General features: G+C 44.8%; 1 protein-coding gene across 3 annotated transcripts; it reads right to left on the bottom strand.

Annotated features, from left to right (window-relative positions):
- Positions 1–601: 601 nt before the first annotated feature.
- FAM53C (family with sequence similarity 53 member C) lies at positions 602–22,713 on the bottom strand. 3 transcript variants are annotated; one of them, XM_066591381.1, is made up of 5 exons: positions 22,585–22,713; positions 21,477–21,673; positions 6,112–6,169; positions 1,600–2,354; positions 602–1,480 (listed from the first exon to the last, which is right to left on the bottom strand). In XM_066591381.1, the coding sequence occupies exons 2-5, from the start codon at positions 21,552–21,554 to the stop codon at positions 1,253–1,255; spliced, it is 1,119 nt and encodes a 372-aa protein (XP_066447478.1). In that variant the 5' UTR covers positions 21,555–21,673; positions 22,585–22,713; the 3' UTR covers positions 602–1,252. The 3 variants fall into 3 exon arrangements, with proteins under 3 accessions (XP_066447478.1, XP_066447477.1, XP_066447479.1); XM_066591380.1 differs by lacking the exon at positions 22,585–22,713 and adding an exon at positions 22,265–22,293; XM_066591382.1 differs by lacking the exon at positions 22,585–22,713 and adding an exon at positions 21,769–22,051.
- Between the last annotated feature and the right edge of the window lie 392 nt (positions 22,714–23,105).

Here is a 23,105-nt window from a genome sequence, read left to right as displayed (position 1 = left end):
TTTCGATATGGATGCAACAAGAGTTGACCTTAGCTTATCTTGGAGCTGTACATGGACATACAAAAAAAAAAAAAAAGTGGTTTTTACATTATGACAAGTAATTGCAGACTGAAATAGGCTGTTTTCTGTCCAAAAGGTACAACACTGCATGCTGTACGCTAAATGCTTGCATGGCTCCCGTGAAATAATGGATCATACCCTGACTAACTTCTCTGAATGGATCTGTCTCATACTGCTCAGTGTCTTTGGGACTGAAGCAGCACTGAAGAATGATACAACCCACCCACATTTTATTACACGCTCCAAAAAGACACATTCCTGAAGAGTGAAAAGCATGTAGATGGGAGATACAGGAGGATTTGGGATGTGCAGAACATAGGTCGAACACCTGTCTGAGGTATTGGGGTGATCACTTGATGCAAGACTTGGATGGCAGTGCAGACAACAAATAGGTTCAGGATGACCTGGAAGCTCCCTTTTAACTGGCCAGCAATTTAAAAGAACAAATTCAATACCGCTTCTAGAATATTTGCCACAGGCGAATATTCATAGGAAAGAAAAGAAAATAAAAAATAAAATAAAAATATACAAACACACCTACAACAATTGAAACAACATTTTTTTGTTCTGTTGTCAGCCTTTCTCAGGATGCATTGGAGAACTAAAAAAAGGTGTTCACTATGGAACACACAGGATTGGGTTCCCCTGCGGTGACGCTCAGGACTCATGTCTTGGGGCATTCACTTGAAAACAAGGCCTCGGCCTTTGTGCACAACCAGATTTGCCACCTTGTTAGTTTAATTAATATCCCCCCCAACAGTCACCTTAGACAAGAATTAAATCACATGCCTCTATTTGCATGTGATTCCCCCTTAGGGCAGTGCAGAACACATCCTTCCAAAAGCCATCAATACAAAAATAAAGCAATCCCACAGCACCCTTTTATGTAAAGTTTTGTAACACGGTAATGAGAGATCCCAACTCCAGCAGAATCACTGGGAAATGAGCAGTTGGGAGTACAGATGATCCTGCCTCAGGCTATTCCTTCAGCGAAAGATTGGAACTTTTGGCTCACTCCCTTATACCCTACTCCCCCAAACAATTCCTATCTGTCATGAAGGTTAGAAGGTCTGTGGAATGCTCTTGGTGCAAGTCTCTTGGTGGTGGCCTGCAGCAGGCACCCAGACACTCTCATTCATACGTCCACCTTACGAACAGAACTCCGTTTGTAGTATGATGTTTCCTGAGAGTGCTAATTCTCTTCAATTAGATTTAAATCCAGGTCCGCAAAATCGTGCTGGAAGAGCATTGCCTGGGAGCAGGACGAGTGATCCCTCCTACCCATATCTTCTTCACTAAGTGCCAATGTGCAAGTTGTGACAGGACTTTCAGAAGTGCAAGGAGACTCCCCATGACAAGCCATAAAAGGAGAAGAGCTGCCTTCATCCGAGTTGTCCAAGAAACACATAGCACCAGCGTTCTGCAAACGGAACAAGTTATTAGTAAATGAAAGGACTGAGCAGATAGACTTTAAAAGAAAAAAAAAAGTTAAAGCATGAGTTTTTTGTTTTTTTTTTTTAAATAAAAAACAAACATCACCTGGTTCATCTTGTAGAAGTCCAGAGAAGGACGATGCCACCGTGTATCTTCCTCGTGCCTTCGCTTGATTCCACATTTCCTTGTGTCAAGGTCACAAGGCTGTGACTGGCTGCGGGGCATACACTGCTGTCGCCGGACCAGCTCTGGTGTGGAAGGTGGGGAGCTGCTGGCTGAAGGGAGGAACCGTCCTGTATCCTTGAAGAGTACAGGAGAGAGGGAAAACCGACGCTGCAACGGAAAGCAGCTTGGCCCTTCTGTGTTCTCCCAGAATATAGTGGTCGGGGAAAGGGTGTAGGGACATGGTGACTCCCGGCACAATGCCAGGCTAAAGAAGGGAGGGCTGTTGGCTTGGATGCAGCGAAGAGAGGCACTGGGGTCATTTTGGAACCTGAGACTGGAGACCCCTTGGGATGGACTTTGAGTCTGCACTCCCAGTACTGCTCCAACCCCACCACTGTTACATCTCCTCTTAACAGGAGTCCAAACTTTAGAACCACTAGGCCTCCAAATAGGCCTCCAGCGTGACAGGTCCTCTGGCACTGATAAGGAACGGCAGTGTCTTTTCGTAGGTGGGGCTGGAGGTGCTGCAGAGCTCCCTTCCTCAGGTGGTTGTGAAGGGCTCCTGTTTGGGGAGCTCTCCCTACTTAAAACAGGAAAATGAAGACTCAGACTGGAAAGGTGATGGCAACCAGGTCGAATTCCGTCTTCAAGTTCAATCCGTGGACAGTGACTGACAAGCCCCCAGGAGCGTTCTTCTGTAGAAAATAAGCATATAGTGTTAGGTTAGATGCCACACTAGAACACAAAGAAAATTTTTAAAAAATAACTATTTTTACACAATATTGAAGACAAGAGACATTTCATGGCTGCAAGGCAAAAGCTCTAAAGCACAATTAGTCTTATGAAATAGAATAGTGTTACTGCTTATATTCCATCTAAAGCTTCAACATGCTGTTAATATAGGTATTCATTCTATTTTTTGTTCTTCCCCATGGTAAAGTCATTCTTTTTAAAACAGAACAAGCCTATGAAAAAAAAAAGGCACAAACACAGACAAAAAGTCCCTATTTATTAATACCTTTGATTAAGATATTGTTAACATTTCATGGGAAAGTCAAGAAATTAACCCCTTTCCGCCCCATGACGTAAAGGTACGTCATGGGAGCGGCGTACTTCCCGCAAAATGACGTACCCTTACGTCATGGGGATAGCGCGAGATCTGCTATGATCTTGCGCTATCCCGCAGCGGGAGCCGGCTGTCACTAGTAGCCGGCATCCCCTGCAACAGCGGGGGACATCGGAGATGCGCCCTCCCCCCACTGTTAACCACCTGCAGTAAAAGTCCCTCAGAGGGACACAGATAGTGTAAGAGAAAAATAAAGTACTAAAAAAATAAAAATGTAAAAAAAAAAAAAAGTTAAAAAACCCTTTATGCTTTTTCTCATATTAGCATAATTTTTTTTTTTTAATTAAAAATCCCACATATTTGGTAGCGACGCGTCCATAGCGACGCATACAATACATTGAACTCGCTTACTATCCTGCACGGCAAAAGACGTTAAAAAAATGTTTAAAAAACTAAGGCAAAATGCTAATTTTTAGCATTTTGCCTCCCAAAAACGTAATAAAAGTGATTTAAAAAAACGTGTGTGCCCCAAAATAGTACCAATATAAACTACAGCTTGTCTCGTGAAAAATAAGCCCTCAGAGAGCTCCATCCATGGAAAAATAAAAAAGTTATAGCACTGTGAATGCAGAGAGTTTAGAAAAAAATAATTTCCAAAAAAAAAAAAAAGGGTTTTATTGTGGAAAAGTGGGAAAACCTAAAAAAATTAAAAAAAAAAGAATTTTGGTATAGTTGTAACCGTACCATCCCGCAGAAAAAAAAATGTAGTGCATCCTTTATGCTGCATAATTAACACTTAAAAAAAAAACTAAAAAAAATCTATGGCAGAATTGATGCGTTTTCTCTCCCTACGATCATAAAAAAAAAAAAAAGAATTAAAGTTTTACAATATAGTCTATGTAACCAAAAATGGTATTAATAAAAACTACAGTTGGCCGCGCAAAAAACAAGCCCTTATACGGCCGCGTCGACGCAAAAAAAAATAAATAAACTTATGGCTTTTGAAAAATGGAGATGAAAAAATACCAAAAATCGTTTGGTCCTCGACGCCAAAATAGGCCGTGTCCTTAAGGGGTTAAATAAAAGCAAAATATTGGTTCAAATAGAAAGTTCTTGGTGCCATGTCATGTTTTAGATGCGACGCAGAATTTCCATTTTAATATCCAGCTATGATATTTGGGAAGTTCTATACAGAGGCTAATGTACACCTCAAACATGGCTGTCAGAATGTGCTGCTTCGCATTTCATCCTCCTTGCCCAAGATGGAACATTAGGATAATGCCTTCTTCCAAACAGTTAGAAACTAGAGCCAGGGGTTAATCTACGTTTTAGTTCTTCTCTACATTTTTTTGGGGGTAGTGTAAAGTTCTGAATTTTTTCCACCAATGAATGAAGAGATACGTATATTTGCTGAGTCGCTGCAGTTCTCTGGCATGCACTATCCCCCCAAAAAATCAAGGTAAGAGCTCACGGTCACTGTGCGTTACACAGTGCTTAACCCTTTCCAATCCACTGTCTGACGTCTAAAGACATTATGATTTAAGGCTGTACAACTCCGATGTTGGAAGAAGTCCATCAGGATTCTCTTACTGTATATTGACAACCTCTCTGTTGTTGGAACCTATCAAATGTGTCACCTCACGTAGTACTGGGTTTAGCCAGCAGATAGCGCCATTGTATAACGGCAGAAAAAAAGTAAGCCCCCTAGGAAAACCAGAATACAAATTGGATTGGAAAGGGTTAACGCCTATTGATTTACATTGGACCATTCACACCTTATGCGTGTGAAAAAAAATGCAGCATGTCCAAGTTTGGAGCATATTGCACCCATTATAGGCTTAGGGGGCCTAAAATACACATGGTACATGCATATTTACTGTGTATTGTGGACATAAAGAACTGAATACCACCTAGTGACAATATACCCACGTGAGCCCTTATCTTCAAACATCCACAATTTTAGGGGCGGCCTATCACATCACCTAATGCAACTTCCCCATTTATCAAGTTTCTATGCTTTTTTTAACCCCCCACACCCCTAATACACTCCCTAGGTCTACATATGTAGATAGCGATTGGTGACCAGTTGGTGCAACGTTATGTTTACTACCCCATTTGTATGTATAAGATGGCTGGATGATTGTACCGGCTACTCTTGCCTCACCACTATTTCCCTAGGTTTTAAGCTCTTGTGATCAGGACTCTCACTTCTATTATTTGGTTATTGCTATGATACCGTTTGTAGTGTCTGATTTTGTCTGTACATGTACCTGCTGATTTGTGAAGTGCGTTAGAATATGTTGGTGCTACATAAATTAAAAATTAATATATGCGTTTTGTACAAACAGAAAAAGGCAACTTGTTCAGAAGACAGAACTATGTGTGGTCTCCATAACCGTAACCACATCTGTGGCGTGCCAACACATTTCTGGCAGCATGGATTCTCTAGATGGAGCAGACAGGAATTTCCTGACCTAGACTTAAGACACAATGGGATCAAAATCATCAATTTTCAAGTGCCTTGAAATATTCCTGAATGCTGAAATCCAGGGGGGAAAAAAACTAAGAGGGAACAAAAAAAACATAACTAAAAAAGGTAGATTTCAAGAAGTATTACAATCTAAACAGAGATTAAAGAGCCACTATGGCATTCCTTACAGCATCACTGATATTCACGTAACACGTGTTTGTGTGAGCAATGGATGAAAAGCCATTCTGGCACCCCATGTATAAAAATGAGACTAGCAATTATTAGGAATTATTATGGTGGCACAATGCGCCACACAGCTCTGCTACATGCACGTCACACACACAGCTCTGCTACATACATTGTTCATCCCATACAAAAGGGATCAGAAGCAGCACAGCAGTGGAGATAAAGGACCTGTGATGTCACAGTCATTCTTGCCCCAGATCACATGATGGTGATGCTCATCCCAAGTGAATGACTTACATGCTCCGATCCTGATCACATGATGGTGAAGTCAAAGGTCCTGCATCCTTGTGCAGATTACAGGCGGACTACAAACCTCCTGTAGCCTCAGTTGCTATGGAATACTAACGAACACTTAAACGGACAGCAGCTGTGTGCGTACAGGACCTGTGATGATGTTACAGTCATGTGATCAGAGGCAGAATATGTAACTCCCTCACTGGGTATAAAGATCCTTTGATGACGTGATCTGCTGCAGTGGACATGGCAGGGAACACAGAAGAGGAGATTATAGGAGCTTTTATTGTTTTTATACATGGGTCGCAGAAGTTAAAAAAAAAATTATAATTAACTTAAGGCATTGCCTTTAAGACAAAAGCAAAAACGCATGGAATGTGAGAAAATGTCCACAGCACCTATACAACACTCAAGATATAAAGATATATTCATTTACCTGTCACAAAATGGTACGGACTGCTGCACCCCTCGGGGTCTGGATGATCAGGCAGTGGCTGAGAGAGACATAAACATAAGTGAGAGCTGCTGCAAAGTACCAGGCTTCGGTGCTCACAATCCACAAGAGTATCCACAGTGTATTAAAGGGGTTCTCCTGCAAGCAAGATGCATTGGATGCCAGTTTTTAGCCCTTCCCCATACATCACCACACTATGAATGCAGAGATATGGCCATGGTATGGTCTTGCACACCATTTTCACATATTGTAGTTCTGGCTGGCCATTGTTTTTAGGTGGCTTCTCCCGTAAATAGGTACAAGTTCAACTTATACCCTCTGAGACTCTAGAAGTATCAGTGCAACGACTTAACCGGGCCAAGCAGCATCCCCAGTGCTTTCACCCCATGCAAGAACACAGATAGATGGAGAGGGGGATGGAAAACCTTTGGATTAAGTATCTATACACCGGAGAACTCCTTTAAAAGCATTGTGCTGCTTTAACCCTTCAAAAGAAAAAACCATAAAAACCAGTTTACCATTACTGCATGGTGAAAAATATAACTTCCTGACCAACCTCTCCACTATCACATTTCTAAGCATGTCAGTATGGAATGACTATTTCAGCTGGTCAGACAGATGCGCAGAGGACTACCGTGTTCAATGACACCACCACTTAAAAACAAGCCGCCATATTGAAAATGCCGCCCAATGGGTGGGCAGTACGGTATAGAGCAGGAGGAGCGCAGCCGACATATATACAGATTTGTTGGAAAATATTCAGTAGAATCAGTCATTTATACATGTAGAAGCTCAGTATAGTCTGGGCTGAGGAGTCCAGTGGGCGGTCCTATAAGTGATTGACAGCCTTCTCTGTAGGAGTGTGCATACTGTCAATCACCAAGCAGGGTCTTCTATTGGACTCCTACACCCAGAATAAGCAGGTTACTATTTTTTACTGAATCCATTGCCACAAAACTGAATATCAATCTGCTCAATACATTTTGCTCTAAAACAAGTTGCCTGCAGACTGGACGTTCGCTATTGCCTTTAAGTCTTTGGGTCAGAAGCAGAACAGGGAGCTTTAAAATATCAAGGGTTCCTGAGATTAACTACAAACAAGGGTTCAGGCACAAAGCATAGCACTATGTATGGATATTATATGGCGGCACATGGAGTCCCTACTGTGTTGGAACAGACACTGCGCACCACCATTTGTTAACTCTATAGTTGCAATTAAGATTATTCAACCCCCCAATGCAAATTTGGTTTGCAAAATAAAAAAAAAAATCTTTCAGCCGTTTGTAGAAAGACAATCAAACAAGGACAAAATGTAACCCCTTCCCAATACACACCATACACGTACTGTGCAGCGGGCCAGTAGTTCCTGCATTGCCCCATATATAGCTGATCACCAGGGAATTCAGAAACTGAACCTGCAGTAACCAGAGCAGGATTGTGGCAACCACCGGGATGGAGTTTAGCTCCGATCCTGGTGATTTGACCCTTTAGATGCAACTGACACTATGGTCTGTTACTGTCGGATAATAGACAGTGCAGTATTATCCAAGCGAGAAAAAAAAAAAAAATAGAATGTCAAAATTTTCAATTTTGATCATTCTGCCTCACAAAAAAAAAAAAAAAGAGGACAGCACAATATAAATTTTGTATCACTAGATTTGTAAATGACCCAAGGAATAAGTATAACATATAAGTTTATACTGCACGGGCAATGGTGTGCAAATAAACATTGTCAAAATTGCATTTTTGTGTACACCTCTGCTCCCGAATCACTCAATTAAATTAAAAAAGAAAAAAATTAGAAAGTCACATGCACCCCAAAATGATACCAACAAACAAGTCAACTGGCCCTGCAAAAGTCAGGGGGAAAATGCAATATATATTATATATATATATATATATATATATATATATATATATATATAAATTTTATTCTTTTTGTACATAGTTCTTTATGCAAGTTATTTCCTAATATATTCCGAGAAATATCTTTTTCTGCAATACTAAATTATATATTTATATATAAATGTCAAATTTTGTATTGCAGGAACCGCACTGACCCACAGAATATGGATATCACTTATACTGCATGGTGAACTATATATAAATTCTCTGAATACGGCTATGAAAAAATAGGCACAATAAGGCTGCCTTCACATTTGCAAAAAAAGTCACATGATTTTTGTGCGATGCAAGAGTGCATGAAAAATGCAGAATTATGAAGCCCATACTTTTCAATGACTTCATTCCACCTTGCGATTATTTTTTCTATCATGAGATGTTGTGAGATTTGAAAACCGCTGCCTGCCCCATCTTTCTGCGGTTTGCTTTTTTTTTGTTGCCCATATTTCTCTATGCAGTATTATCACAACTCATGAACCTGCGATGGGATTTTAGGTTTAGAAACTCCTATTGTCTATATCACAAGTGGCAGCGATGCAAGATTATTTTTACAGGAAAAAGCATTGCTGATGCATCAGAAATCTCAAACAAAAACGCAATTTTGCTGCGTTTTGTACATGGCGATATCGCGCTCGCCAGTGTGAAGGAGCCCTAGAAGGGACACCCCAAAATCTACAAGGTGCTCCTTCATGATATTAATGCAGTATGTCTCCACCGGAAGTCTGGGGTTTCATGGCCGTTCGATATACGCTATTATCTGAGTTTTTGCCTTTCCCTCTCCCTCGCCAGATCTCTGCTTCTCTCCTCCGGCTGTTTGCAATGGGAGGGGGTGGAGCTAACATCCAAGTACTCAACACACTTGGCATGAAGGGGTTGACCAATTCTGAGACTGCAGTAGTCATTGAAAGTAGCATTTGGTGTTGAATTGAGAGAAAACACATTAGTTGTGTTGAGCATTTTAAAATGGTTTGATTTGATATTTGCAAATATAGCTGAGAGTTTGTAAATTTGGAAAATAAACTACATTTGCCTCGGAAAAGAGGGATTGAATAATTTTAATATTTTAAGTGTATATTTCTTCCCTTCCTGCAAGCGATGCCACAAACACGGCGTGCTTCGGAAGAGTTTAAGAACTCCACAGGAATTCTGCATGAATCCCAGGAAGAGGGAAGAATCAGTGAACCTCTGCATAAAAGGCCCATGGAGGTAGATTATTGGCCCTTAGCAGTCTAAGGGTATTGTACTACAGGTCCTATCATATGGCCATGTGTACGGGGGCAAAGTTTGCTGAAGACATTTTGGAGACTGAAAATTGTCATTCATCTGAATGTGATTGTTGCAGAAACAATGGGACAATCACAGAAATGTCTGCTGCTTGTGAACATATGACAGTGGATACATGGGAATACGGACACATCACATTATTTTTCTTTGCTTTATTCTTTCATTATGCTCGTACAATCAGGTACATGATACAAACAAGAACGCGTTTCGGCGCAGTGCCTTGTTCACCTCCCTCATTAGGTGGTGAACAAGGCATTGCGCCGAAACGCGTTCTTGTTTGTATCATGTACCTGATTGTACGAGCATAAGGAAAGAATAAGGCCGCCCGCAGACGGGCGGGTCGGATCCGGCGGCGAGAATTCTCGCCGCGGGACCCGACCCGAGCGCCTGCAGGGACGAGCGCGTACTCACTCGCGCCCCCGGCTCTTTCATGTGACGGCTGCTGGCGCATGCGCAGACCGGAGCCGGGTGAGTGACGTTTCTGTGTGAGGCTCTGCGAGCCCCGCACAGAAATAGGACATGCCGCAGTTTGTTTGCCGCGCGACATTTCGTGCGGCCAAACCGCGCCCGTCTGCATAGGAGTGCGTATTGTAATGCACTCCTATGCAGGCTTTCAGTGGCAGAAATCCCGTGGAAAATCCCGCCCGTGTGCAGGCGGCCTTAAGCAAAGAAAAATCATCTGATGTGTCCGTATTCCCATGTATCCACTATCATTTGAACAAGCCATAGGACCGAATGGCAGAACGGATGTGAGTATGATTTTCTCTGCATGCACAGACTGCAAGCACCGCAAACAGCTAAGAAGGTGAGACAACTTATTATTTCAAGAAAAGACTCAAGCTTGTGAACATAGCTGGTATGTATAGAGCAGAAGGCTGGCCCACTGAGAACAGGCCCTATACTTCACAGGGGACTCCTATACCAAGGCTTGTGATGCCTTCAGGGTCCGCATAAAGATACAAGTCCACAACATCTAAGATTATTATAGCACACACATTACGGCAGCGTCACACGGGCGTTCGCATATTAACGCTCACACGATGGCCGATGCGTTTTTGTGCAAGCATGTTTTACAATTATTTTTTGCACGTGCCTGCCATGCGTATTTGTGAACACAAACATACTCCCAATGATTTCAATGGGCAATTAAGTTTAATATGTGCCATTCTCATGTGTCGTATACATAAAAATAGAACATGATGCAAGTTTTTTTTTGTGCGAACAAAATACGCATGCAAAGACACACGTGATCGAATCCATTGAAATGAATGGGCTCTATTGACAGCATAGTGTGCACATGTAATACACAGCGTAAATGCGCACGCGCACGCACGCACGCACACACACTGGATCACCCAAGCAAAGAAATGTAAATTTGATACAAAACGCCACATTAGGGTGCATTCACACATAAGGGAAATGCTGCAGATCTGCAATCAAAAACGCATGACTGCTGCATATTTTGACTACGATTCAGCCATGGACCCGCAGCAGATTACTGCCATTCTTTACAGCGAGCCGAAGCAAGTAAGCTATGGTGGGTAGGAGATGATGAGGAAGAGCGCTCAGTAGCGGTGCCGGGTTTTGCAGTGAGCAGCGCTCTTTCTAAGGCCGGGCTGACATGGGCGGATTTCGATTGCAGTTTAAAAAAAAAAAAGGGGGGGGGGGCCTGAAAGGCATGCATTTTCCCCGCCACGGTCATTTGCAATACAGTAATACCGTAGTAGGTACGCAGGGTCGCTGGACAGGCTCACAGCCTAAAGAAAGGGACAGGGATTTGCCAGGTATCTTTTACTTGCTCCTCAGCCGATTAAGTTGAAAGGCAGAAATCAGCTTCAGATCCACAGCGGGATCACCAGGGGAGCAGATTCAAAATGGTTTTGGATGCAAAAATGCTGTGCATTTACAGCATTTCCGCTACGGGTGAACGCACCCTTAAAGAGGTTTTCCCCCCACAGTTGTAGCTTTATTGTAAAACCAGTTCCTCATGTTATAACATTAATAAGTATGCACTCACTTCTCCCCGCAGCGCTGCTCGGTCTGCCACTTCGTGTTGGTGTACAGGCTGCAGTCCCACCAGGTTTACGGGACGTCGCAGGCACTGCAGCCAATGACGGCGCTCAGTGATCAAGTGCTGAGCTCTGTCGTGGGCCGCATTGCCTGAGATCCCGTAAACGTGACATCAGAGGGGAGACCCAGGAGACAGCGGGGAGAGGCGAGTATATGTCTATTTAGCCGCGGCCCCACTGAAAGCAATGCGGCACGGACCTGCATTCACGCGTGTTTGTGCACGTACGGGCGCGCAGGTTTTGTGCGCACACGCTCATGTGAATGCACCCCGAGAGTCATAGTGCTGATCCACGGTATGCTCAATTTGTTGCGGATACTGCACTGTGGATTTAATATATTTCGATGGTTAATCTGCAACTACATGATGTGCAGATTTCATTGTGAATTTTGGCGCAAAGTTTGTGTGTGGATTTAGGCCGGTCTCACACAACTGGATTTGAACTACGGATTTCGCGCTCGCAGTTTGCAGGCATTGAAAAGGTATGCAATTTTGATTTTTCCTTCACACTCGCAGACACAAATTGTGTATTCCGCGAGCACTGAAATACAAACCAAGGGAAAAAAACCTGTACTGCGCATGACTGCCTGCGAGCCTCTGCAGTCATGCGCAACACAGGTACTTGCAGAACACAGGGTCAGCGGCCGGGCTCACACCCGGAATCCACTGCAAGTCTCCTGCATGCGGAATCCAACCAGTTCGTGTGAGCCGGCCTTACAGTGTAATATAGTGTGAGCCGGCCTTACAGAATCCCTAATACACACTCCCCATTCAGGCCCATTACAGGCTACACTTGTAATAACACACACCAGCTGCAGTCAACCATAATACATTGGAGAGAAGCTCCTAGGTGTAAGCAGAACAGTCATGTGTTTAAATCATGTGATTCCCCCCAACTTCATTCGTGTGGACGGGGCATGCCGCATCCAGTGTTCTTACAGGCAGCTGCAGGCCCCCAGATTAAGTGCGGTAAGCCGTGAGGTTCTATGGAGCCACTTTTTTGTACCATACAAGTTTTGACTTAAAGTGGCCAACCCCTTTAATGAGGACCCGACATATTGTCATGTCAGTGTGTCTGGCTGCATAGCTTCGCATTCATGGCCCTGCTGACTCCAACGTCTCTCCTTTCCCTCCCTTCCATCCCCCTTACAGTTCTGCTTAGTTTCGGTGTGAATGTGTCAATTGGGCGGTGCTCACTGTCTACCAAGTCTGACATCACACAGACAGTAAAACTGTGGTGACCGCCCACTTCACACATTCACATTCAACCCAAGAAGGGAATGAGGGGAAGTAAAAGGAAAGAGACATTGTTGGAGTCAGCAGGGCTGCATCTGTAAAGCTATACCCCGCTGACATAACACTGTGCGCTCAAATATACACCACGTTCTGTGCATGGCACGTAGCACAAATAACTGCATATATACTGTGTCTCACACTCCCTCATGCATAATGCACTGTATACTGCTCTGGTGTCACAGTCATAGCATGCCCCCACCGGCGCCTGTACCCCTGATGACACTGGTATACAGAGAAACCCGTCAGGAGGGCCAGCCAAGATGTGGGTCTTAATATTGTTTGTGGTCGATCTGGAGAAAACCAAATGACACAGTATGTGCCGCCACATCGACACCAGTGCATGATCATCAGTGAGACATTGTATCCAGTTTAGTTATATGGGCCACATACAACGCACAGAACTCTGTGCTGGCATTAGAATATAGGTTGTGCCAACCTACTGAGTTCTGCGCATTGTATGTGGCCCATATAGCTGAACACGCACACCAATATCTCCCTTCAGCGTGAGAAACACAGAATCGGAAACCTGTTTTTTGTATTGATATTTTGTCCATTCTGACAATTTATCACAAGTTGCAGGTCTTGTAATAGGGAGTAAGGCGGGCTAATAGGGCTTTAAGGACACGGCCAATTTTGGCCCAAAGGACGCAACGATTTTTGTCTCCACTTTTCAAAAACCATAACTTATTTTATTTTCCGACGACACGGGCTTATTGAGGCAAACTAGTTTTTATTGGTACCATTTTTGTGTACATATATTAATGGTAAACTTTTATTTTAAAAAAATAAAAAAACGGCGCAATTGATGTTTTCTCTCCCTGCACTCCAATTTTTTATTTCTTGCAGCATTAATCATGCAGCATACGTGACATGATGCAGTTTTTCTGCGGGCCAGAATGATTACAATGATACCAAAATTATTTTAGTTTAGGTTTTTCCACTATTGCACAATAAAAAAAACCCTTTTTGGATTTTTTTTTTTTCACATTGTTGCATTCAAATTCTTATAGCTTTATTTTTCCATAGACGGAGCCCTGTGAGGGCTCCTTCACACTGGCAATAAAAAGCATGTGATTTTTTTCCCGATTCGAAAAGCCCTCGCCAGCAGCTCTGAGGGCTTTGTATTCTTGTGCAATGAGCTGCCGTTTTCATTGGTACATCGAGCTTTTTTGATCACTCATTTTTTTGGTAAAAAAAAACAAACATTTTATCTCATTTTTTTTCAGTTTTTTTTTTTTTTTTTACTTACAGTATTTGCCATGTATGATAAATAGGATATTAAATTTATTGTACTGTCATTACAGATACAATACCAAATACATGAGATTAAAAAAAAATCTTTTATACAAACAAATTTGAATTGTGAAAAAAATAAATAAAAGGGTGTTTTGTTTTTCTTTACGTTTTTCATAAAAGTTATACTCGCTATGTTAATGCATTGCAGTACCTCTGTACTGCAATGCTTTATTGCCTCCAACAGCGATCATAAGCCAAGGCAGGCTCAGCAGTGTGTGGGTGCCACGGCAACTGATCGGCCCTCTACGATTACATTGCAGAGGGCCAATGATGTCAGAGGGAAAGCTCTACCTCTGTGAACCGTTTACACGCCACGATCTACATTGATTGTGGAATATAGGTTGCTGTTCATATCGATCCCCGCTGTTGTAGTAGGAGGCCGGCTATCAGTCCCAGCCATTAGCATTAGGCTGCCTGTCCACGGGCGATGAACCGCTTGTGATAAATCGCCCTTGGATCATGCTATGAAAAGCTTTCCATAGGCTTACTATGGAAAGCGCAGCCCGACATCTACGAGCGGTGAATGAAAGCGATTCTCTGCTTGCGGGATTGAAATTGCGGCATGCTGCCATTTGCCGTGATTCTCTGCGGTAAGCCTATCTATTAAATAGGCTCATCGCGGAGACATGTTAGTGCTCCCCCCCTCCTCCCACGCGGCGGGATATCGCTAGCAATATTCCGTCACGGCCTCTGGACAAGCAGCCTTAAGGGATTAAAGGGGATTTCCAGACAACATCCACCGTGCGTATTCGGTTACATCGGGGGCAGAGCGGAAGCCGCTGCTCCAACCCCATTATAGTGGCCAGCGCTTGTAATTTCAGGCTGGGGTCTCATTGAAATGAATGGGAGCTGCACCTGCAAGTACAAGCACCAATCACTACAGTACATAGGGGGTTGGAGCAGTAGCTTCCTCTCTGACCCAGATATACCCCGGCACAGACAGCGGCTGCTGCCTGCAGAACCCCTTTAATTTAATCCCAGTTTGTTGTAAGAGAATTAGAGAGTTTCAGCACTCTGAAGCTACGTGCCTCCAAACTGCGCAGGTGAAAACAGGAGTAATTCGCTGTAAAATTGTACTTTTGTCCCGAATTCTAACGTGCAGTAAACTTCCCAATGTGTATGGGCCCACGTATAAAGCCAAAATACTAAATTGACAGTAGTCAGGGGCCTATATTCCATTTACAGCACCAAGGAAAGAATAGACCGTCCTGGTGATCACCCTCTATTAGTACTTTAAGAGCCACGTCCCTGCTCATAATGGGAACGGGCCCAACAACTTATCAGGGAACTCTTGTAACAATGTGTAATGCAAGTGTATTTACAAGAGAATAAGCGTAGGAAACAATACTGGACCATCAAGAAATGTATATAGATAGTGGCGCCGAGAGCCTGTGGTGGGGATAAGATTGCCCCCCCCCCCCCCTCTTCTTCAGTAAATGTAGTAAATGCAATGCTGTGTAGTGTACTTCACCAAGCCATCACTCATGTACAAACCCAGAATTACTAACGCCTCCTGCCTCAAGCAACAACCAGAACACCAAGTATACATATTCTAACACTACATAGAAGCAACATCACTAATGTATTGACTACCTCTACAAATACTCCCCTGTGAAAAGGGCACCTGGGACATTAAGCATACTGTCAGTTTTGGAAAAGCTTTACAGAAAAGGATAAATACACAAACATTACTAGTGCACCGTCCCAACATTTTACATACAGAATTGCTATAACCCCTTAAGGTCCAGACAGACCCTTTTTTTGCAATTTTACCCATGTGGCGGTTTTACTGCTCTATTTTTTAATTTTTTTTTCTTCAGCTACTAAAATAATTTTTGCTGTGTTTTTTTCCCCTTGACATATAGGGCTAGCTTTTTTTCATTTTATTAGTAATAAAAAGCAAAAAAAAGTGGTTTTTTTGGTATAGTAGTTTATTTTTAAAATTCGTATATTAATGCTAGCGTACAGGAATGGGCTCCTCATTTTGTTTTGATGTATAAATTTGTATAGTTTCGGATTATTGGGCGCATGTGGCGACTGTTTTGATTGGCATTTTCATATATTTTATGCTTTACATTTTTTTTAACCGTCTATGTCCCCCATGACATCATATAAGACCTCTGGGGGTCAGTCACATTGCTAGGACCTACAGCTCTGCTGTGCCAGGCGGCACCTGGTCGTTGGGTTGCATAGTGGAAATAATACTTCCACTTTCACTCTGTAGTATATAGCACTCAAGCGCCATGTAGCCTGGAAATAAGAAGCTGTTAAAAGCCGCTTCTCTCTTCTCCTCCGGGTCCTCAGCTGTGCAGGAGCAGAGGCTTTAATCCCACACCATACCTCTGCTATCGACTGGGATTAAAACCCAGGACCAAACCCCAGATGTATACTGTGCTTGGTCCTTAAGAAGTTAATCTATTGTGGGTTACAGTATGTATTATAGCCCAAAGCTGCACTAACAATTCTGTAGGCCTCAGAGCTGAGATCTCCCAGCATTCTTTGCTGTCCCAACGCACAAACCTCAGGTGATTTGCAGCCTTTACACCCGGCCCTCCTGCTGCATTATAGGAGAAGTTATGCATCTATCAGGTTATTCAATCTATTGGAATTTATATTTATCTAAACAAAATCAGAGGAAACAATGGAAATCGCACATTACAGGACTATGACCACGTGGAACTTTCTCCGGCTGTCCTGATAGGTATTTGACTGGCAACAGAAGTGAGCCTGTTAACCCTTAGGGCTCCTTCACAGTGGCGATCATGATATTGCCACGAGGAAACCGCGGCAAAAATTTTTGCATTTTTGCTCATCTGAAGTTTGAGCGTCAGCAATGCTTTTTCCTGAAAAAAAAAAAATCTTGCATCATTGCCGCTTTTCTTACACGATAGATGGCAATAGGAGCTGCTCAGGTTAAAAATGCATCGCATAAACATGGCAAACATACGGGCGATTTAAAAAAAACAAAAACACACAACATGCAGAAAGATAGGGCAGGCAGTGATTTCTAAATCTTTCAATATCGCATGATAGAAAACATCACAAATAGGAATGAAGTCATTGAAAAGCATGGGCTTCATAATTCTGCGTTCTCGCATCATGCGATTTTATCGCAAGTGTGAAGACAGCCTTAGTTCACGTCGCCATTTCTGTAATCACAACTCCCTTCGTGGGGTCAAGGAGGGCAGCTCTAACCTTAAATTGAAAAAAAAAAATTTTTTGTGGTTTTTCAATAAAACAGAACTCAATCTTGATATAAATCAGATTTTTCTAACAATTTAAGAGACCATAACTAACATTCTCAAAAGTAGAACACACCACATTTTGTAAGAGGAACCGCACTCAGGGTCTATTGTCCTAAAACTAGTATTTAAACTGGTTACACCAAATTAGTTACATCTTTCGAGAAAACCTTAACGAAAATGCCTTAAAGAGGAAAAAAAACAAAAACACAACACAAAGACAGCCAGGCTTCTTTGGGAGGCCCCCTGCACACTGGCGGATTTGGGGCCAGCAGCCTGCTTACGAGGCTATGCATGTGGATGTCTTTATACTGACTGATGGGCGGTCTTATTCCCATCCGTGTCACGGGCAAGAAGCAGAACATGCCATGTGAATGTGTGCCTGGGACTGCTGTCCGTGCGAGCTGCTCCTGAGCCTCCAGGGCACAGCCCAAGGCCTCCCCTTCACATGAACGCAGAAAAGCGGCGCAATTTAAATGGGCGCACTTTGCCACATATTACTTTTGTTTTCGGCCGCAGCATACTCCTCATCATTGTTCAGTGCGCTAAATAACCAAAGGTAGAACAGTCTTCGCTGGAAAACGCATGATTGGCGGCTGTGAGAGGCTCCATTGAAAAGAATGGGAGCCTCTGACGGGGGAAAAAAAAAAAAAATAGTCTCTGTGAGGGAGGCCTAAGGGCTATTGTACAATCATTCAGCTTCTTGCTGGATCGTGAGAAACAAAACAACCATTCCGTGTAAACACTGCCTGTGACTGAATAGCAATTTGTTAGCTTGTCACGATAAGGCAGTCGTGTAAACAGGCAGTCGCTCATCTATGAACTGCCTGTTTACTGGCAGAGATCTCCGGCGCTCCACCTCCATTCACTGAAGACTTATTGCTCTTTAGGCGCCTGACAATCATCCCGTCTAAAAGGGCCATAAAATTGACATGCTGCGCAATTGAATTCTGTGCCGCAAGTCAATTTCCGCACGGGCTTTGTGCAGGTTATTTCTGCAGCTTGTGGATACTTTCCAAAACCTTGTCCACTTTGCTGCTACTGTGAATCTCACCTAAAAACCAGCCTTTTGATTTGGTACTGTGAGAAACTATTATTCTGGTTGTCTATCCTTATTTTCGTTCTCTAATATGCGCCTTATTTGCGCTTCAGCTTGCCTTGATGGAACTTTTGAAAACTACTTTAAAAAAATTAAGGGAACTAGTCAGATCCCTGCAACATCATAAGTTGTGATGGCGTTAGGCCTCATGCCCACGGCACGCACGGATGTTTCATGTGGATTTCCGCAGCAGATGCGCTGCAAGTCATCTTAAGGCCCAATGCCCACAACCGTAATTGCACTGTAGGATCCTACTCATAGGACATGCAAGGAAAATACTTTTCCATGCCCACAAGTGGAAATCAATTGCGATTTTCCACTCACGGGGGAAATGGACGCATGTCCTATTCTAGTGCAAGGCTTGCAGGAATGGCTTCCATTTCAGTCAATGGAAGCAGTTAGTCCCGCGGCATATGCGCAACATTGCCGGCACGTCTCTTTGCACTGGGCATGTACGCTGGCACATCCGCAGAGCAGAGAAAAGACAAGGCAGGTACATGGGGGGGGGGGGGGGGGGGGGTCACTGCCAGGACACAGGGTCTGATTCCGCCCCAAGCCGTGGGCATGAGGCCTAAAATTGCGTAAGATTGCGGATTTTTTCTACACGTATGCGCAGTGGATTATCCTCGGAGAAAAAAAAATTTGCAGACCCCACCTCCCAGCCTTTTCCCCACCTCCCTAATGGCTTCTAACCTTTAAATCCGCAGCAGATCCACAAATGCATTTAAATGTGTTTGCGGATCCTAAACTCCCATAGAGATGAACAGAGCCTGATCCGCTGTAAAATGGAGCATGCTGGGATTTATTATCCACGCGTGGCATCCGCAAATCATTTAAAACCAAATCCACAGGACTTAAATGAAGTGCGGACGCCCAATGCTTCTCTATGGGCGGCCAGAGCTGCGAATCGAACGTGTGGATTCAATAAGTAAAATCCGCTCATGGACATTGGGCTTTAAGAGAGGCAACAGGGAGGCGGGTATGGTCTTTCTTATACTCGCCCGCTCATTTGATCCAGCACTAATCGCCCTCCAAAGACTGCATGGTGCTTAAAAAACAAATAAAAATCTGACTCTTTGGAGTCCATTGTGCGCACTTCTACAGAATAGCATCTGCACAGGACTCAAAAAAAAATAAAAAAATTCCACCCCCCCATCACCTCCTCTAATGCGACAGGTTCCTTCTTTATGACCGGAACCTACTTAGTGGGGTCAAATACCCCCCCAAATAGGTATTTCCACTCTGTAGTTCACCCGCAGACATACAAGCATATATCACAGGCCACAACCTGCGGTGAACTGACATGAGGTGGCGGCACTGCTTAGCGCAAAAGCTACACTCAGAAGTGTATGATACATACAAAACTTAGATGAGAATTTGGGAACGACCCCGCAGGGCGACGCCGGTTCACGCTCTACAGATTCAACATCTGCAACCAGATCAGCATCTTAAAAGCAAAGTTTCTGTTTTGTTTTTTTGGGGTTTTTTTTCAACATTGATCTTGATTGAAGACAGAACAGGAGTTTCGAGTCCTGTGTTTGACCTAAAGGGGTCTCAGTCCCAAACTTTATTCTAGTAGCCAAAATAGAATCGGTTTGATTTGACAAGTTCCATTATCTTTCCCTCCGCCGTTCGTTATTCTGCGTGGCTTCCGGCTCCTGTTGAGCAGTGACCTCTCAGCCAGCGCTAGATCCGCTCGGACCAAATCCCACCAACTACACCCAACGATGCCACATATGCACCCGCAGCACTCTTTGGGCACAGGCACAATATGAAAAGATGGTCAGCAGGTCGCCAGCGGCAATGCACATGCGAGGAAGTAGACAGATCCCAGCAGTACATCCGGCCCAGGCAGTGACCAGTACATCACCCTGGCCGGAACGGAACACCTAGACAGTCGGAACCAAACAGAGTCCTAAAAAAAACACGAGAGCGATGCGAGGTCACATGACTATTTTGGACCTCAGATTCTAAACCAGAGCGGCCGAGAGTTTAGGTTACCTTATTAATCACACCACGATTGTTAATAGGCAAAGATGGTTGGAAGGTCCAGAACCCCTTTAAATATATGGCTGAGAAGTACTAAGGCCAATGTCACACAGGCGACTGCGATATCAGGCCGTGAATCGCAGCCCGATATCTTGCTCGCCAACACGCGATTTCCACGTGGATGGGAGACGTTTTTATCTCAAAACCACCTTGCATTACTTTGGGGGAAGTAGCGATCCTCTGCTTCATTAATTGTCAGGTTTCTCCTATTCTTTTTAGTGAGGTAACCTCGCATTGCATGCGCCAAGCACGTGGTGCGCCACCGCCGCCATTGAAAACAATGGGAGAGCATGGCCAGAGATAGGGAGAACATCGCTCATGTGTATAACCCCATTTAAAAGAATGGCGCTCATAGTCATGCAAGATCTGTGCGTCTTGCAACGCGCAACAAGCTGCACGCTTACAGAATGCACGAGCGGCTCGGGCACAACTTACCCCGGACATCACATGGACACCCATCCGTCTGCAGTCCAATTTACGGATGGGAATCGCATTGACACTTGCATGTCCTAATTTGTGTCCGTGATACGGACAAGCAGCGAGTCTTTTCACGCAGTCCGTGCGCGCTGCCTCGCCGAATACTACAGGTCTATATGCTGGCCGCGGGTCGGGCGCTATTCTTTTTACATCCAGCAAATAAAAAAAAAAAAAGAAACGTTAGTGCGTTGGCGGCCTAAACCCGCACTGTATGGAAAAGGCCGCAGGGCAACGTGAAGACTTCTCGGATGAAAAACTACGCAAACATCCAACATAACGGCGATCTTACAAGAAGCAGATTTGTCGCAACATTTCCGCTGCCGTCCCATTCATCTACATAATACCTTCGTAAACCCCCACTTCCCCCCCCAAAAAAGAAAACTCATATGGAATTGCTTTTCAGAAGCAAAAAAAATAACTGCGCCAAATCTGCCACCTGTGAACGTCCCCCAAGCAAAGATACGGCCCCCAGAGATCGTCACATGCCTAAAAAGTAACTGGAACTTGGATTCCCATCCTCAGAACAACGTGCGAGGTCAATACAACGTTCCATCAAACCAGCGACTCCCCCGCCGCGGCGACGGTACCGCCATCTAGAAGAACGAACCGCGAAAAGCAGCCGAAGAGCACTTACCAGACTTATACTGAACGATTTGCACTTCAGGTCCTCCAGACTTTGTTTTTGTAATTGTTCAGTAATCATGGAGATCATGGTGCTCGGGGCGGGCGGCACTTGTCTCTAGTAACAAGTGTAGGACATGATGGCAACCGCAGTGCCAGTCTTCACTGGGCACAACAAGTACAGGATCAGTCAGACCCCATCATTCCATCCTGCATTAAACAAACATGTAACATGGTCATTCCTCCCCCGGAGAGCAGCACAGACAATGTATGGAGGCGAAGGGTTAACTAGAGGCAGCCCTCACATGCACTACTAGTCCCAGCAGCAGCGGATGTACACAAGGCCTGCAGACCTGTGCTTGCTGTCTCCATCATGCACTATGGGGCGCCCGGGCATCTCTGGGCTGTGGCAGTAAATAATGCAGACACGTTGACCTTATGGATGGGATTATGGCATGCTCTGGGCCTGCAGCCTCCTCGCCGTGCTCTCTATGGCTGCAGATGGATGACATGGGGGTGCGGGATGACAGGGAGGATGGGGGAAGAGCAGCTCACCACCGCCACACCAATGCGGGGCCGGCCTGTGACATCTCGTGCAGGGCTACGATGCAGCGGTGACAGGCCCCCCCAGTGACTGCAGCTCTGGAGCATGAAGAGTTAAAGGCTTGTTTATCTCCCTCCTCAGGAGGTGGCCTGGCCGGCGCCTTTCCCGGGCCGCATCCTACATAGCGCGCACCGTCGCGGCCTCCCCCCTCACCTTGTCTCCGCCGCCGCCCCCACCACCACCTGCTCCGCCGTTACCTGCCCCAACAACGACCCTCCCAACGACCCAGAGCAGCTCTGAGCCACCAGCGGCCCTGCAGCGCCCTTAAATACCGTCTGGACCGAACCACTTTTACAGGGAGAACGGCCGGGTCAATGAACGACAAAGCAAGGGAGAAATGCGATGGAAACCTTAGCACCCTGCCCAGGCCGCGTTCAGTGTAATGGCTGACCAAGTCCCTTCAGCTTTAGGAAGCGCAAAGTGATTTTGCGATAAGAGAGGCGAGCCCGAATCGTATCGGTGGACCCCGCAAACGAGTGGGCTGGCCTGGTCCCTAGTGCGGAACAAACCATCTTACGGCATAGACGGGGCAGGCGGCGGGGCTCCTGTCAGCCTGCACCTCCGGCTGCTACCGCGCTCAGCGAGTGGTGATGTCACCGGAGCTCAGCGCAGTGACACCGGGAGCGCTGGCGGGTATCGCGGGCTGTGCGGCATGCTGGGATTGGCCGGTCACATCACAGGCCACGAACACACCCCCATCACTCGTATGTGTCGTGCGTGCAGCGGGACGTGCCGGGAAGTGTAGTTCTCTAGCGAGAGGCTGTTTGTCCCTGCAGCCCAGGCACTTGTGGGGGTGCAGAGCATCCCAGTGCAGGCCTGAGCCCACAGTGCCAGGTACCACCCTGGGCTGGCTGGTAGAGAGGGGCTTGCCAGCTTGGGGCTCCAGGACCTGAAGCACTGGAGATGGGGTGAATAAAGTCACAATATCAAGAACTTGTCAAATAAACTAAGTTATGGCGCCAGCCGGGGGACAGAATAATTATACTCACCCGTTCCAGTCGGCATGCGTTCTGAAAAATCGGATTCTTCTCATACTTC

This window comes from Eleutherodactylus coqui, chromosome 2 (assembly GCF_035609145.1).
Source record: "Eleutherodactylus coqui strain aEleCoq1 chromosome 2, aEleCoq1.hap1, whole genome shotgun sequence".
NCBI lineage: Eukaryota > Metazoa > Chordata > Amphibia > Anura > Eleutherodactylidae > Eleutherodactylus > Eleutherodactylus coqui.
This window is presented reverse-complemented; position numbering and strand designations above follow the sequence as displayed.